Source organism: Mobula birostris, chromosome 24 (assembly GCF_030028105.1).
Source record: "Mobula birostris isolate sMobBir1 chromosome 24, sMobBir1.hap1, whole genome shotgun sequence".
NCBI lineage: Eukaryota > Metazoa > Chordata > Chondrichthyes > Myliobatiformes > Myliobatidae > Mobula > Mobula birostris.
This window is the reverse complement of record NC_092393.1, coordinates 38,561,211-38,579,731: the sequence shown is the minus strand read 5'-3', so window position 1 is coordinate 38,579,731 and position 18,521 is coordinate 38,561,211. Positions and strand designations below refer to the sequence as shown.

At 39.2% G+C, this 18,521-nt stretch overlaps 2 protein-coding genes across 6 annotated transcripts in view; both read left to right on the top strand.

Moving 5' to 3' along the window:
• rpl38 (ribosomal protein L38) overlaps positions 1–18,521 on the top strand; it is a 259,773-nt gene that overhangs the window by 20,518 nt on the left and 220,734 nt on the right. The window lies entirely within an intron of this gene.
• The window catches only part of LOC140187285 (protein sidekick-2-like), a 971,472-nt gene that overhangs the window by 811,502 nt on the left and 141,449 nt on the right, over positions 1–18,521 (top strand). For all 5 annotated transcript variants that reach the window (XM_072242443.1, XM_072242442.1, XM_072242441.1 and 2 more), the window contains 4 exons: positions 1,910–2,025; positions 4,861–5,047; positions 13,620–13,757; positions 14,732–14,893. In XM_072242443.1, coding sequence (XP_072098544.1) covers positions 1,910–2,025; positions 4,861–5,047; positions 13,620–13,757; positions 14,732–14,893 — 603 coding nt within the window. The remainder of the gene's footprint in view (positions 1–1,909; positions 2,026–4,860; positions 5,048–13,619; positions 13,758–14,731; positions 14,894–18,521) is intronic.

The window sequence follows — 18,521 nt, the reverse complement described above, 5'->3', positions numbered from 1 at the left end:
GACATTGTACTGTGGTCAACCATAGACAAGAAAAAATTCTGATTGAGCTGACTGTGCCGTGGGAGGAGGGATGGGAAGAGGCCCATGAGAGAAAGGCCTTGAAGTACCAGCCCTTAGTGCAGGAGTGTAAAGACAAGGGATGGCAGGCATGGTTGTTCCCTGTGGAGATCGGCTGCAGAGGTTTCCCAGCCAAATCAGCATGGCGGTTGTTGTCAGATCTGGGCCTGGACGAAAGGAGCAAAAAACAAGCAGCTCATAGGATGGGGAAAGATGCAGAACGAGCCTCTTGTTGGATTTGGAGTAGGCGAGAGTAGGGAAGCTGGAAGCCAGGAGCAGATGGGCAGTGATTTGGCCACCACTGCTGGCCCACCAGCTGGAGAGTGTCGTGGTTAAGGGTCGAAACACTCGGTGAAGGTTGGGAACCACCTGATGACATCTGCTCCTGGCTGAAGGCTACGGTTACCTTATAAGGTAACTGGAGAATGCACCCAAACAGGTGTATGTAACAAGTTATCAGGGACATGGCCATCTACTGGACAAGAAATAGAATGGAAAAAAAAAGTGTTGTCGTTTTGTCTAAGATTAATAGAATCATATTTTCAATAATTTGTTAATGTTTGAGATAGAACAATAGTTTGAATTTCTATGGCACTCCTACATGACCAGTTGTATCAAGCTTATAGCTGGACCCAAACAGGGTGAAGAGATATTTGAATACATGGACATGTATGGGGCAGAAGGAGTTAGGTGAAAATATCAAGAGTGCTTTTGGAGGAACATACTAAGCAACAAGTAACATACACTGCATCAGAGCTAGAATGATCAGAGGATACAAACAGGAATGGTATTAAGGAGGAGAAAGGTAATTGAAAGACTTAGATGATAATTTTTAAATTGGGATAATTCACTGAATTTTGCAGATGATGGGTCCAGTAGTCTTAGTACAGGATAGTTGGTTGGTTGGCATCCATCTGTCTTGAAGGACAATGGGTGATGATGATCATCATCACAAGCCTGGGCAGAAGGTATGGAGATCCTGAGATGCCCAGTCATCAAGATTCCCCTCTCGGCCTCACCAGTGTAGTCCAAAGGAAAGCTTATGAAGCAACACGTTTGGCACCAGCTTGGCTGCAGGAGCTGCTGGAAGGATGTTCAATGGTGTCCAGTCCACCTTAGGGCTCCACTCCGGACATGCTGTCTGGGTTTACTCCCGTAGCCTTTGTCTCTCCCGAGGCTGCCCACGAGGCATTGGGGCTATTTACCCATAGCCGGGGATCTGGTTCATGAGCACCAGCAGTACAGGATACTACATGCAGAATAAAACTTTGAGTTATTTTGTAGTTAGATTGTGTGGGATTTAGAAAGCTGCCAAAGAAGTCAGTGAAAACCCAAAACTGAGGTCCTCACCAGAAATAAGCAGAGATTTGGCTGGTATGTTGAAGTGAAAACAGATCTATTAGTGATGGGCTGATGATGGTAAGAGCACTGAGGGGCATATTGTCAGATTGAACATGAGTTGGCATCCACAAGACAGCTTGGATCTGAGCTACTGAAGGGTGTTGAGCAAGATAACTTCAGCCTTGTTAGTGTTGATCGACAAAATGTTTTACTCATTGACAGCTTAGCTTTGGAATAAGATATATTGTTATTTTGTCCATATAATGAAGGATGGAGTTGCAGAAGTAGAACTGAGCAGAAGTGGGACAGAAACAATTGAGCATCTGGTTTCACAGAGAACATGAACAGGGTTACAAATTCATTTGGATTATTTCCTGTTTTTTATTTTTCTATCTCAATCATTTGGAGTGTTGCAACATTTTAAACTGTACTTACAATCCATCTACAATATTTTATTTTCATTTCAACCACAATATTGTGCTTCTATTGACACTCCACATTTTTCATTTAGTTCCCACTGCACCAGCCCAAAACGTGCAGGTGCAGGGCTCAACAGCGACGCAGTTGGACGTGACCTGGGAACCACCCCCACCGGAAGCACAGAATGGTGACATGCAAGGCTATAAGGTACAGTTAACTTCTGTCATATCTCCGAGAGGAGAAGACACCCAGACTGTGGCAATACATTTAAAAAATATTATTAACACAATGAATATAAAACCACATGTGCCGAGGAATTGATTGGGCTATGCATAATCATCCATTAATTGTCACTACACTAGATTGCTGATTAAATTAAATAATATGTCGATCTACAAATACAGTTATAGAGAAAACTAGTTTCCTGGAGATTTTTTTGCTTGTTAAACATGTTTCCATATTATTTTTAAGTTGGCTTATTATTACTGTCATCAGCTTTAAAGTATCCATCTGTGCAGAATGTCATTTAATACCTGTCAGTTTTTATCTCTCCATTAGGTGCTACCTGGTCTGCTGTGTAGTTCCAGCATTCCCCTTTATTTCCGATTCCCAGTAACTGCTGGGTTCTCCTCCCTGTGCCAGCATTGTTGCTGCTGGTGTGTTTCCTCGAACTGCCCTCACTCCTCACTGAAGATAATCATGTCACCTTGACCACCCTGGTCTCCATCCTATCCAGGATATTCCTCTTGTTCTGTTCACTTCTCTCTCCCTTTGCAAGATAAAACTGCCCTGCACTCCTTCAGTTCTGATGACAGTAACTGACTTAATCTTTTCTCTCTTTCCACAGATGCTGCCTAACCTGCTGAGTACATCTCCCGCACTTTCTGTTTATATTACAGATTTCAGCATCTGCAAAATCATTTTCAATTTTCAAGTATGATTGATAATGTAGAGTAGATTAGAGTTTTGGTCAGCAAAGATTCTGGTGGTTTAATATTTAAACTTGAGCAACTGAAGGATTTTTAAAAAGTTTTATTTTTGTGTTTTGTGAATGATTATTATTTTGAATAAATAGCATTCTGACAGCTCAGTGAGTTTAGTCAGCCAAAAACATAGGGGAAGATCGTAGTTTCAATATTCGTGGCCATGCTGAAAATAATAATATTAGTGAGAGCACTTCTGCAATTTGTGATTCTTTTAGATTTAAATCTATACTTTCCATTGCCAGCCATTCACACGTTCTCTCTCATAAATGTATTTACTTTCTAGGAATTCTCTCATTATGATCCCAAGAATCTCAGGCAGAATTTACTCTACCGTTTTCCTCTTAACCATCTCTTTTGTTCTATCGAATTACCCAAATAGTTGATTTTTGTGGCATCTCTTCTTATCCATCAGTTCCTTTCCTTCTTGAATGACGGAGGTGGTTAAGCCTGTGATGCTATCCTGAGGAATACCTGTGGTTGATATGACCAATTTCCAACTACCACAAACATCCTCTTATGTACTACGAGGTATAATTCCAACTAGCAGATAGGTCATTTAGGTCTGAAATGAGGAGGAATTTCTTCATTCAGAGTCATAAATCTTTGAAATGCTATAGCCCAGAGGCCTGTCGAGGCTCAGGAAGAACAGATTGGTTAAGTTTCCAGTTGTTAGACAAATCAAAGGACATGCGTATGATAATAAAAAGCAGCCATTGTCTTGTCGATAGGTGGAGCAGGTCTGAGGTGCCAAATGGCCTACTCCTGCTCATACTTCTAATATTCTTATATTGTAACATAGAAAAAGCAACTGTCAATTTGCACAACAGCACTGAGATAAATGATCGGTTATTCTTTTTCAGAGACTGCTTATAGCCTGAACCAAAACACCTTTTTACCAGAAGTCTATTGTTCCACGTTACTGCACTATTGGAGGCAATTGAACTATAACTAAGTCTTTCTATTGCAAAGAACCTGTTCCTAACTCATTTTCACAGTGCTTAACAAATAATGAGAGGAGATTTTTTTCCCCTTCTTTAATCTGCAAGCACTGGCAGTATCACAAGAATAAGGTAAAGTTACTCCCAGAGTTTGAAAATCTAATCATGGATCCTAATTCCTCAGTAACTCAGTGGATAAATTTCTTGAATGAATAATATCTGAATTTTGTGTAGGTCATTGAGACTGTGTAATGACTATTTTAGAAACTAGAATACTAGTAATTTCTTCTAAAATCTAAACTAGTAATTTCTTTTGAAATTCTTTTAATAAAGTTCCGAAGTTCCTCACAGTCCTCAGCCTACACAATCACTGGAAGGGAAATTTACAGAAGTTTTAATTGTAGGATTGAAAGATAACCCATGAGATGATTGAAGAACACTGGCTCTTTTACAAGTATAAAAGTCTCATGATCAGAACTTATTTAATTATGGCTGAAAGATGCATTCATAAAAGTTGAGCGTTGGCATACTTTGCCTCAAGTTCTATAACAAGATATTTTCAGTGTTCTATTCAGTGATTGATTCATGAGATATACATATTTAGATTTTCGATCTGAAGATTCATGTCTTACAGTACAGAAGTACTTAACATTGTTGCTTTCATTTGTTCCCTTGTCCATGGCTTACACACATATCTTCATGACTGGAGGATACAGTATTAATTTCAAATGCGTCTAAATTGAAATGTCCGAATCCATTTCCCCTAATCTCTCACCCCAACATCCAAACTGCCAGTCCTGGTCATTCCACTAACCCTGTATTCCTGCTTCTACCTTTCCACCCAACCATCCAAAATACCAAGCTTGGGTGCTGCAGAGGAGTTTACTTGGCATCCAGCTGCTGGGCACGTGAACCCAGCCACCCAAGGATAACCAGGCATCATGCGACAAGAATATAGTCATTGCAGGCTGGAAGCCTGACAATCTGGTTAAGTTTATTATATTGCACATATGAATATAACTTATAAATTTCACATGAATACTTGAGGATAATGTTTTTGAAGACAGCCATAACCCTGCGCTATTTGAAAGAGTTGTAAGTCACGGGTTTTCTTTCAGATTTATTACTGGGAGTTCCAGCGACAGGCTGAGACAGAAAAATTGAAGACACTCTTCCTCCCCGAAACCAATGTTAAATTGAAGAACCTGACTGGGTACACCACCTACTTGATCAGTGTGAGTGCCTTTAATGCTGCGGGTGACGGTCCTAGAAGTACTCCGATCAGGGGTCGGACACAGCAGGCAGGTGAGAGTAGCACAACAGCTGGAGAAATAGTTATAGGATACTTAAAGAGATAAAAGAATATGCTCTGTTTTTAATGTATGCATTATGTTCAAATTAACATTGTTTGAAAGTCTCAAATAAATGTCTACTAAAGGTCAGTGATCCACAGGTACCGTTTAATTGATGGAGTACCCAAACTGTTCAGATTATGTCTGCAATCCAAAATGATTGCTTTTCAGGTTCACAGTGTTATATCAGCCATTGCTCAGTCGGTAGAGTTCTTGCTTCTGTATCATAAGGTTATGCATTCAAGTCCCATTGCAGACCCTTGAGTACGTCTTGGTGGACATGGCAGGACAGGACTAAGGAAATCAAGGGGTCTTTTTCGGAAGGGACAATAAACTAAGACTTTCTCTGCTCTCTTAGGTGGATGTAAAAGATCTCATGGCATTTTCTGAAGAAGAGTGAGTGTATACCAAGATATATCCCCCAGCCAATATTACTTAAACAAATTATTCAGACATTATTACATTAGTGCTTGTATGAGTTTTCTGCATTTCCTATATTCTGGCAGCAATTATACTTTGTTGACCAAAAAGACCTTTGGGAAATACTGAGGTAATGAAAGCAAAGGTATAAAAGCAAATCTTTTCTTTGTAAGATTTAAATGTGGATTTATAGTTCCAGGTTTTACAGGTCATCATTGATATATTTTATCATTGTATTTGTACTTGTTACTGAAGTCACTTTTCACTAGCAAAAGTAGTTCCTGTGACAAAGGAAGGAGTTATTCCATTGTATCTCTACTACCACTTTGAGAGAACAGTCCCATTGTTCTGTTATCTTGCATTCTTTGTGTCTTTCATTGCTTAAATATTACCTTTTCTTTTCATTTTGTATATGCAATAGCTTCTATATGAGTGATAAAACACTTCTAGCACCACACAAAGTGAGTTGTACTCACTTTGCTTCTATGTCAAAGTCCAAACTTTAAATTGAATACTTGTTGACAACAACCTACATTTGGAAGAAGGAGTCGCTCCATATTGATTTTGTCAAAAGTTATCACCATTTAAAAATGGATATCTGTTCTTTTAGAGTCTGCACTCAATCTTAATATCTTGTGTCCCATCACTGTGGCCTCTGTCCCTGGAATTTTCCTAGAATTTATTGCATAAGTACTTTGTTGATTTATTCTTTGCCCGGGTGAAAACATAACGAAAATTTTACTCATTGTCAGGACTGTGGAAATTTGAGTAAAATCAAGCCACATTTAAATATAATCAGTAAATACATTCTGAGCCAACATTTTTAAGTTAACTTCAAGGCCGCCTCTGGACAAAATAAACGCACTCAGTGTCAAACAACAGAAGGCAGTTAGGTGAAGAAGAAAGTTGGAAACATTATCCCATATAAACCTCATTTTAAACAAAGATGATTTAAAAATCGTAACACTGGTTCATAACTGAAAAAAAAACAGTCTCATGCAACAAATTAACTGTATCAATTTATTATTCTCACTGAAATGAGTTGCAGTTTCAATTTAATTTACTGAAGTCAATGGTATTAAATTGCTGGCATCCTGTTTAGACTTATTTGATTTGACTGTTTTTCACCAAAACAATGATCAGGATTTTTCTGGAATCATTAAACCCTGTGCACTTCATAGAAAGAGAAATGGAAACTCCGCATTCCATCTTTGAAAAGAAGTGAATGCTGCACAATAAAAATCCTTACATTAACTGATCTTAGTTAATTGGGAAAATGAAATATCAACAGAGGTTCCTGATCAATGATTGTTAACGCCAAGTTCACTTGGCAAGGATGTGTTCAGCAATGGCCTGGACATCATCCTCTTACTCTATCAGATAAACGGCCATCTAGTTTTTGACAAAAAAGTTTGTGTTCCAGAGTCTTGGGCCTGTTCTCAAGTTCAAAGGTTCAAAGATTAATTTATTATCAAAGCATGTATCCATATACAATGCTGAAATTTGTCTTCTCCAGATAGCCACGAAACAAAGAAAGAACATGAAAGTCATTCAGAGAGAAACATCAGACCTAACCCACCCCCCCCCCACCCAAAAAAGAACAGCATCCTGATCATCAACCTCCCCACACAAAATGGAACAGGAACATCGGCCCCCAAATAGCAACCCTACCCCCGCACAAAGAAAACTAACAGAATACACAGAATATCAATCCACAAACACCATTCCCCCACATAACAAAATGAAAAGGAACGTCAACTCACTTAACAAAAGAAGAGTTATATCCAAGGTCACTGCTTTAATCTTTCTGTGCAGTGTTCAAAAATTTTAGCTTCTCTGTACAATAAATTGAGACTGTTACCAAACTGACAATACAGGGTAGCTGCAAAAAACTGAAGCTTTTAAATTGCGAAGTTTATCCACTTGAAAGTGCAATATTTTTGTGAAAATCTCCCCAAAAAACTTTCAGAGCTCTTGGAAATGGAACTAAAATTTGTACTATTCTAAATATGATTAATTAGCACTACTTTACTTTGGATTCCAGGAGTTGACTTCTGGGTTTATATTGCACAATCTACATTCAGGACCTGGACTGCTGTCAGGAGAAAGAAAGCCATACGAAGCTCTGCAAAGTTCAGACACAACTTGGGCTGTGAATAACATCAGCAATAGTCGTGAACTAGCAGAGCACGAGCAGAAGATTAAACAGCACCAACATACAAGTTAAACAGTTATGTCAACATATTAGTGTTTAACAGTGAAATCATCAACTTGTCCAAAAGGAGAGGAATGGCTGCTTGATAATCTGACCTGCTGTGAATATGGCTTGTTCAGAACTTTCCTTAGAAACAGTAGGACCTTGGTTGATCAATGCGTAAATTACATAGGTGTTTTGAATGTGTTTACCCACAGCATCAGGACACCCTGCTAAGTAAAAGAAGCAGGAAATCCAGTAGCTGTATAAAAGGAAAAAGTAGTGCGGCTGCACAGAAGAAACGGTGCTGAGAAGGAGCCCAGGAAGAACATTAACATTAATTAGGATGAGGAGGTGATTTTTGTCAGACCAGAATGTATTGTAAATCTCACATCACAAAAAATGTTTAAAAAGTTTATTCAAAGCTTATTTTATTTAGCCTTTGTGGGCACTTTTGCATTTAAAAAATACATCAATTTTACGATCCCAATTTCTTTGGGTAATGAAGTTCCCACTCATTTTCAGCAGGTACGGCATCAGCTGTTACCCCATCAAAATGGTGGAGATAGGCCTTCAAGTGAATGCAGTTGTGTGTTCCATCCCACTGGATAAACTAGTTTATACCAATGCTAAATTCAAGTGTGTAAGGTTGGTGGCCGTGCCACTAGCATCTCATATGTTCCTCCATACAAAGACGTCAAGGAAATCCCAGCATAGACCAAGAGCAAAATACTGCAGATGCAGGAGAGGCAAAATGGGAGGATATGAATACTTTGGAGGTCATGCAGCATTCAGAGGATGAAAGAGTTAATGCTTCAGCTTCCAGCTGCTACCTGTAAGGAGTTTGTACGTTCTCCCTGTGACAGCATGGGCTTCCTCCGGACACTCCCATTTCCTCCCACGGTCCAAAGATGTACCAGATGGTAGGTTAATTAGTCATTATAAATCGTCCTGTGATTAGGCTCGAATTAAATCGGGGGATTGCTGGGCAGCGTGACTCGAAGTGCCTATCCCGCACTGTATCTCAGTCAATAAATAAATAAGTGGAATTTCTCTGCTAATGCAGCCTGACCTGCTAAGAAATTCTAGCAAGTTTTTTTTAAATCAGCATAGCTCAAGAGTCAATCCAGCTTTCAGTTTATCTTCCTGGTGGTTCTACGCAGTATTTTTAGAACAGTGGAACTCTTCCTAAAGTAGCCAGGTAAATGTGGGCCCTTGTCTATTTCCTCATTTCTTACAACCAGTGAATACAGTAGATTCTGATTAATTGGGACACATCAGGCCAGTCATTTTGGCCCAATTAGCCTAAGTTTCATGGAAATAGTTAAAAAAGATATAAAAAATACAAACTAACAAATTATGCTTTTGAATGAAATACAGAACAAATTATAACGCTACCAATACTACTACAGTACTATAAAACTGTTTGTTATTTCCTAATGGTTATTGATAGATGAATTCATCCAGTGTACGCTGCCATGTTCTTTTGATTCTAAATATTCAACATCAGCACAGTTACCTAGTGCAGATATTGGACTGCTTTCATACAATGCAGTTGTGATCGCATCCTCCAAATCTTCATTTTCATTGTAACATCAAGATGATTGCCAATACCTTCAAGTTATTCATAGTTCCTAATTTACTGAAATAGGGAAATTGTTTCAGTTTCACTACCGGCTGTTTCTGCCATCTCCAAGCCCGAATGCTTGAAACCACTGTGAGCAAAATAGTTTGGAATTGTCTTACTGCTTATTTCTCACTAATTATCAGTGAAAAAAATAACTGCTTTTTGAACACAAACACACAGAACTGGTGTGATTCAAAAACCATTCGCTCAAAGCACAGTGTTGTGTCTAACGAACAAACAAGTGCACACGACTAATGCTAGTTAGAAACTGTTCAGCAACAGGCTCCTGTCCCAATTAAGCAGCATAGTGTCCCAAGCAAATGAAGGGAATCCGGGCGATTTTCTTGATTAGATTTTGTTTTTTAAGAACTGTCCCAAATAAGTGGCTGCCTTGATTAACCAATAGCGCACTTAACCAGAATCCACTGTATTTCCCAACAGTTGTAATCAAGCCTCTTTGGTGGAGATAGAACAGCCTATTATTTATCACTGGAGACAAGCTCATAAACTCAGACACAGGGATTTGCTTCATTTTCCATTACTTCTGCAGAAAAAAAATCACATTTTTGTTCTACTTTAACTCAACAAATTGACACACAATGGAGAGTACAGAATCATTTTCTCTGATTTCCTGGTCTGTCTTCATCAACACAAACTGCAGCCTATGCTTTCAAGTCCTTAAAGTTAAGAAAAATTTTTGCATTAATTTCTGAGCATCTATCAATATCAAAGTTCAAAGTAGCATTTATTATCAGAGTACAAACATGTCACCACATAACTCCCTGAGATCCTTTTTTTGCAGGCATACTAAGCAAATCTATAGAACAATAACTGTAAACAGGATCTATAAACTGTAAACACCAGGGACAGTCAGTTGTAAACAAACTGTGTACATAGAGGTATAAACAACTAGCAGTAAATAACAAGCATGAAGTAACAAGAATATAGAGTTCTTAAATGAGTGTAGCTGTCTCGTTTTGTTCATGAGCCTGATAATTGAGGGATAGTAACTGTTCTGGAACCTTTTGGTGTGAGTCCTGAGGCACCTGTACCACCTTCTTGATGGCAGCAGCGAGAAAAGAGCATGGCCAGGGCAGTGATGGTCTTTTCTACGGCAAAGTTTCATGTAGATGTGCTCAATAGTGAGAGGGTTTTATTCGTAATGTACTGGGCTGAATCCACTACCTTTTGTTGGATTTTCTGCTCAAAGGCATTGGTGTTCCCATACCGCACTGTACTGTAGCCAGTCAGCGTACTTTCCACCACATATCTATAGAAGTTTGCCAAGGTTTTAAATGACATGCCATACCTCTGCAGACTCCTGGGAAGTAGAGGCGCTGTCGTAGTTTTTTCACAATAATATTTATATGATGGGTCCAGGATAGGTCTTCTGAAAGATCCTCTCCACCTCTGACAATTACTGGCTCATAGACCTCTGGTTTCCCTCTCCTGAAGTCTACAGTCAGTTCCTTGGTCTACCAAAACAGAAAACCAAACTCTTCACTCAAATTTCTCGAAACCCCCTCACCAACTTCAGCTCTGTCATTGTTTCTGTTGCATTTTTCCTAAAATCATCTTTGGAGATGCAGGGAATCTTAAGGACTTTGAGATCTGCCGGATAGTGTTATCACATCCAACATGCTATCATTTTCCACAACCTGTGGAATTCCTGTTTCCACAATGGAATCTAACATAGAAATCACTGGTTTCTGCTGAGTAAGTGGAGAACAGGGATCAGTTGTTCAGCAACAGGAAAAACGCAGTCTGAGCTTTCAAGTATTCTGGTCCTTAGAGTCATAGAAGAGTCCAGCACAGCAACAGGGCCCTCTGCACAACTAATCCATGCTGATCTATTTAAACTGCCTAGTCCCATTGACCTGCGCTGGGACCATAACCCTCCATATCCCTCCCACCCATGTTTCCCTTAAATGTTGAAATCGAGCTCACATGCACCACTTGCACTGGTAGTTTGTTCCGCTCTCTCATGACCCTCTGAGTGAAGAAGTTTCTCCTTATCTTATATTAATAATGTATATTGCTGTCAACCTCTATCTTCTATGGAGATGCTTTGAAGATCGATATAATACAATTGTAAAACTCTCTTTATGAGTTTGCTATTAGCAAGCAAATCATAATAAATCAGGTTTTATTAGAGACCTGGCGTAAAAGTTAACTTAATAAAAAGGCTCTTTGTGTGGCGGAAAAAAATATGATAGTTTCAACTTCAGTAACCAAGTAGGCTTTACAGTGAATGGCATTCTTTCTTCATCCTTTGATGATGAACATAACACCCTCTTTGGTGCCCCATGTAGACCATAAGCTACATCGTGCTCAGCTTGACTCACCCCTCACCTTTGTTTGTCCTGTGATAATCAGAGATGTTTGAACCTGATGAGAAATGTTTAGGTGGTTTTAAGAATTAATAAATAATGTAGTTTAGACATGTTTAATGTGTAAATTATTTGGAAGCTTTGATACTAAAATTTTAAAAAGCAATTTTCTTCATCTTTTTTTGAAGGAAGATCAGTGACTTCATTAAAATAAATGGTCCATGCTGAAAGTGCCATATACAGCTGGCATAAAGTAAGGTACTCTGTATGATTCAGTATCCTATGGAACCATCCTTGAACCTGGTGCTGAGCCAGACATTCTGACATCAGTGCTTTCCATGCCTCCAAATTGTGGAGAACAGATGAGAAGTCTGGATGAGCTGACACATACTTAATGCAGCTAGCCAGCGATTCCCTACAGAACTGCCAGCTAGCCGTCAGCACAACCTTGACCACTGCAGCAAGTGAAACAACATGTATTTGTGGAGTGTGTGAAATGTGTCCTGCAAACAATTACCATTAGGTTGTGGATTTTTTAAAAAATGAGCAAAAGAGATGTATTGGCTGATATTAACTCGAGAGAAGGAATATGGTGGGGTGTTTTCTCAGGTCTCGTTTAACGCACAGCTTATTTCCTGTTGAGTAGTTATTACTTTGAATAATTGGTGTCAAGGTGAAATTGGAAACTTAAATTTATTGAAATTGCAGCAATACTATATGTTCACTGTTATTAAATGTAATGGTGTGGTGAAAAGAAACCTCAGAGTGAAAGCATTCAAAATTTTTCTGGCAGAATCTGTATATCATTACCTAGATATTGCTCTGCAGATAGAGCATGTGTTGTATGGGGTAGTGACTGCAACCATTTCAAGAAATTTTTTTAAAAAAACGAGCTGTGTCTTAGATGTTCTTTGGCACATAATAAAATTTACTTGCATTTAATAATATAAAGTGCTGGCAAAAGTTTCAGAATGACGGTTTTTCAGGACAAATCTTCTTTGTCTTCTGGTGCACTGAAATATGCGCTTCTCCAGACTCGCTGGCAAAGGAATCCTTTGTCGTTATGGAAAAGGCTTGCCAGAAAAGCAGGGAAATTAGTTGTTTTAATTTACAAAATTAATAGTGAAGGTATTTACAAATTCATTTATTTTGCAACTGTCACATCATGAGATGTCAAGGAAATGTTTTAGTGACCGTTGTAATGTTGGAGCATCAGCAAATAATTTGTGTAAGTATTGCAAGATTTCAAAAATAACAGTGAGAAAATAAGCAATGCTTTATGTCATTGGTGAAGGGTAAATAATTCTATGGTACAAGGGATTCAACACATATATTTGGCCAAGCAAGCAGCCCCTTCCTCCATTTGAAATACAACAATTCCTCAATGTCAGACTACATTATGTGCCCAAGTAGCTGCAGTGACAGGAGGGAAGATGAATTAATTAAGGCAGAAGTGTTTCTCAGCATAATTGGCTGGGCAACTTAAGTTGGCCAAAACCACGATGCACTGGATGGCAAGTGTAATGGCAGCATGCCAAGTTTACAAGGCCAGTTTCTGTCATAAATATGGAGGTTGCATTTCTGCAAATTTATGATGAAAACAGAACAACAGAAAGTAAGGTTTGGTAGGCCAGGTATGCTGAAGATGGGAGAAGTTCTAATATTTACATATGGATAAGCATATATATTCTTAGTGTTTTCCCTTTCCCTCCTCTCCTTCAATGTCATTCCTGTTTCTCTTACTTCTCACCTAATTGCTGCACTTATTCTTGACTTCTTGTTGGGATTTGGCAGTACCTTGAAAGCTGATAAATAAGAATGCTAATTATTGAGAATTTAACATTAGCAGAACAATCTTAAAATGTGTCATTTGGCCAGCATCTGATTTCTCCTCATTGTATGACTTGTGAGTACAGATCATAACTGATGAGCAGTTTTGTTTCTTCACAAACAGCTCCGAGTGCTCCAAGCTACATTCGATTCAGTGAATTGACAACGACCTCTGTGAACGTGTCCTGGGGAGAACCGAAGTATCCAAATGGAATAATTGAAGGATATCAACTAGTTTATGAGCCCTGCACACCTGTTGACGGTAGGCATTTAAAGTCTTTACTTTGCATCGAGTCATGTAGAGAGAGATTCAACATAGAAACAACTCCTTCAACCTGCCAAATCTCTACAAACCGTCAAACTTGCACTGTTACACTAAACCTACCCAAACCTATTTTACATTCGCATCACCTCCTCACAGATTCTACCACTTATCTACACACTAGAGGAATTTTACTGTGGCCAATTAATCAACTGGTCTGGCTTTGGGATATGGGAGGAATCCAGAACACCCAGAGGAAACATATATGGTTACAGGAAGTATTTGTAAAATCTAAACAGACTGATCTGGAATTCAGGATTGAACTGAGTTTAATTGAGCTTTGAGGTATTCTGAACTGAATTATGTAGAAGGCAACGTTTCTGCAAAACAGATCTATCTCATGGAAAACAAGACCAATGAATATCTGGTGACTCTTGCGAGCTACCTTTTACATGCTGTGGGGGATAAGAGTAGTAAATTCACTGACAATAAGCAATAGGAATATTATGGGGAAAACAGAATTCTTAGTATTAAAGACATTTAAGAATGAAAAGGCAGGAAAGATGAAAAAGATGCAGAAGTAACCAAAACTGATAAAAGCAGTAAGGAAGAGGAAGTTTTAAGGGGTAAATAAATAAACTTAGGAATCCATAGATGTGATTTGCATCTTTACATCAACACAGAGTTAATTGTGATAAATAGCTATTTAACATAGATTCCATATTACTACCTTATCTATTGGTGTTTATAATCAAAACATCCGTCTTCAGAAATAGAGGGAAGAGAATCAACAACAAGAATAACACAAAATGCAGCATGCCACTATTGTCAGATTTATTGGTTTTATATTTCTTAAATGATTTGCCTCATTTAATTGTTCATCTTTTATTATAATTAATCCCAAATCTGTGGTGGCTGCCTTGAGTGTACTGTTGGCTGGCTGAATCAGATTCAGTAATTCTCTCACTGTACAGGTGTGAGTAAGATTGTGACTGTGGACGTGAAGGGAAGCAGTCCCCGTTGGATGAAAATAAAAGACCTGTCAGATGGTGTGACTTATGCTTACCGAATCAAAGCTAAAACGTTCACATATGGACCAGAAATTGAGGCAAATATTACCACTGGACCAGGAGAAGGTAATTAAATATATTTCTCTCCAAATCTGAAGGGTGAGAATTTCCTCCTTGGTTACAAATGATAAACAGATGTGTGGGTGTTGGTTGCCAGTGATTCTCACCTCTTGACACTCTTTTCCATCGATTATGGTGGAACCAAATATCAGAAAGTGAATGCACAAACAGCAGCTTCTCATAACTGTTTAGTGCTGGGATTACCAAATTTTAAAATTCCTTACGTTTGGTTTTACTTTTTAAAATGCATCTGTTGCACTATGTACCAAGTAAAACATCCAAGGACTTTCAAGGGTGATCCAAGTAGGATTTCCCAGTGGCCACACATTTTAATTCCAGTCCCATTCCCACTCTGATATGTCAATCCATGGCCTCCTCTACTGTCGAGATGAAGCCACACTCAGGTTGGAGGAACAACACCTTGTATTCCGTCTGGGTAGCCTCCAACCTGATATCATGACCATTGATTTCTCTAACTTCCGTTTATGCCCCTCCTCCCCTTCTTACCCCATCCCTTATTTATTTCTATTCCCCCCCTTTTTTCTTTTTTTTCTTCTCTCTCTGTCCCTCTCACAATCACTCCTTGCCTGCTCCCCTCCCCCTTTCTTTCTCCCTAGGCCTCCTATCCCATGATCCTCCCCTTCTCCAACTCTGTATCCCTTTTGCCAATCAACTTTGCAGCTCTTAGCTTCTTCCCTCCCCCTCCTGTCTTCTCCTATCATTTTGGATCTCCCCCTCCCCCTCCCACTTTCAAATCTCTTACTATCTCTTCTTTCAGTTAGTACTGATGAAGGGAATCGGCCCAAAACATCGACTATACTTTTTCCTATAGATGCTGCCTGGCCTGCTGCGTTCCACCAGAATTTTGTGTATGTTGCTTGAATTTCCAGCATCTACAGATCTTCTCATGTTTGCAAGGACTTCCTTCTCAGTTTCTATTACGAGTCTGGTTTTCCATGACACCTCAACGCCAAACAAACTTAACTGAGTTCTCTTCTTGGAGCTTGTAGTTCCCCATACAAGTCTGCCCAAAGGGGACTTCTCTTTTTCAACATAATATATATTTCTTAAATGCCTTGTGTCTGGAAAAAAACTATAGTGTGAAAAGCAATTTGCGGTTTATCCCCTGAGTTTGTGCTGTTTACAGCAATTATGGTTGTCATGCATCAAAATAATTCATGGAAAGGATTGGAGGGTGGCAGATGTTATTTCTTTGCTGAAGAAAGGTAATGGGGATTTTTGGGTGGCGGGGTGGAGATATGTCTTGACTGAAGGAGGAATAGTGCACTGCCTCCATCCACTAGCCTTCAGGGTCACGTGAAGCCATGGGAGCAGGTGGTGGATGGTCATATGAGCATCTGGTGCATGTCACAAGACCTGGTTCTGCGACTGCTGGCGCCAGGCAAATAATCTCTAAAGAGTGTTGATAATGGGTGAGGGCACCTGTCTTGTGAAGACACCACCCAGAAGAGTCAATAGCAAACCACTTCTGTCGAAAAATTTACCAAAAATAATCATGGTCAAAGACGATGATGATGAATAAGGTTATCCTGGGAATTATAGACCAGTGAGGCTTACGTTAGCCGTGGGCAAACTATTGGAGAGGATTCTTAGAGACAGGATTTATAAGCATTTGGAGATGCATAGTCTGATTGGGGATGGTCAGGATGGCTTAGTGAGGAGCAGTTGACACAAGCTTGAATGAATATTTTGAGAAAGTGATAAAGCTTATCAATGAAGGCAGAGCAGTGGATGTGGCACTACTGGTATTAAGTAAAGCATTTGACAAATTCCCCATGAAAGTCTCATTCAGAAAGTCAGGGGGCATGGGATCCGGGGAAACTTGGCACATGGATGCAGAATTTGCTTGCCTGCAGATGGAAAATAGATGGTTGTAGATGGAGTGCATTCTGCCTGGAGGTTCTGCAGGGTTACTTTTAGGGCCACTGCTCTTGCTGATTTTTCTAAATGACTTGGGTGAAGAAGTGAAAAGGTGAATTACTAATTTTGCAGATGACACAAAGGTTAATGTGTTTGTGGGTAGTGTAGAAAGTTGTCGTAGGTTACAACAGGATGCAGAACCAGGCTGAGTAAAGGCAGGTAGAGTTCAATCTGGGGAAGTGTGAAGTGATTCACTTTGGAAGGTCGAATTTGAAGGCAGGATTCTGAACAATGTGGAGGAACAGAGAAATCTAAAGGTTCACACCCACAGATCCCCTAAAGTTGGATAGCAAGTTGATAGGGTGGTTAAGAAGACTTATGGTTCTTCGTTATTCAAATGATTGAGTTCAACAACCATGAGGTAATGAAACTCTGGCTAGACCACAGTTGGAGTTTTGGGTTCAGTTCTGGCCACCTCATTATAGGAGGGATGTGAAATCTTCAGAGAGAGTCCAGAGATTCACCAGGATGATGCCTGGATTAAAATGCAAGTCTTATGCGGATAGATTGAGCAAGATAGTGCTTTTCTCTATGGAGGAAAGCAGGATGAGGGGAGACTTGATAGAGGTGTGCAAAAGGAAAGAGGCATAGACTGAGTGGACAACCAGGGACATTTTCTAGATCAGAGGTGATTGATACAAAAGGACATAATTTAAGCTGATTGGAGATAAGTGTAGGGGGAATGTCAAAGGTAGAATTTTTACACGAAGAGAGGTGGGTATGTGGAAATCTCTGCCGGGGTAGTGGTAGAGGCAAATACATTAGAGGCATTTAAGAACTTTTAAGTTGACACAAGGGTGAATGAAAAATTGAGGACTATGTCAGAGAGAAGGGTTAGATTGCTCTTGGAGTAGATTAAGGGGTTGGTACAACATCATAGACTGAACTGTTCTATGTTCTATATTCTAAAAACATTAAATATGGCCTTCAGGGAAGGGTCAATTCACATAGGTGTTTCTTTAGTAAAAAAAAAGCATGAGACGATGAAGAAAAGGACATCAGCAGTGGAGTTTTGAACATTTCTGAAAGTTTCTGGAATTTTCAAAATTTCGATAAATTGAAAACACTAGATCCTTTTTTAAATCTATCTTATCTAAGCGGCAATGGAAAAATCAGGTAAGTGTCAACAATTGGAGGAGTGAGGTGGCATTGAATTAAGTTTGCTGGGGGGATGAAAATTAACAGTTTCCAAGGGCAGTGAGTTTGAATCTCAACACTTGAAGATGCTAAGTCTAAAAGGGTAGCCAGAGTGATTGATACAATCAGAGATTATAGTCTAGAATTTAATTGAAAATCCGTTTTCATTGTCAAACTTGAAAGAATCAGTTTATTAAAACTTGATGATAAGAGTTGAATAAATATAGCTGACTAAGAGATCAAGCCAGGCAACAGAAATGTTCATCTTGGTATTGTCAGCATGTATGCAAATATTGCCACCAAAATATTAAAGCCAAAAAAAAAAATCTGATTTTGCAACTTTGAGGAACATCTAAATTGAAGCATGAATGGAAGTGGATCTTCCATGGATATGTGCCAATGGCTTTGAAATGAGCTGAAATGGAACAAGGGATGGGAAGTGGACCAAAGGGAAGAGGTAGAATGGAGTGCTCCACCCTTATACGGAGGCCTTACCAAATATGGAGGAACAATGGACTGCCCCCAAAATGCAGAATATATCTGTTTTTTTTCAAAT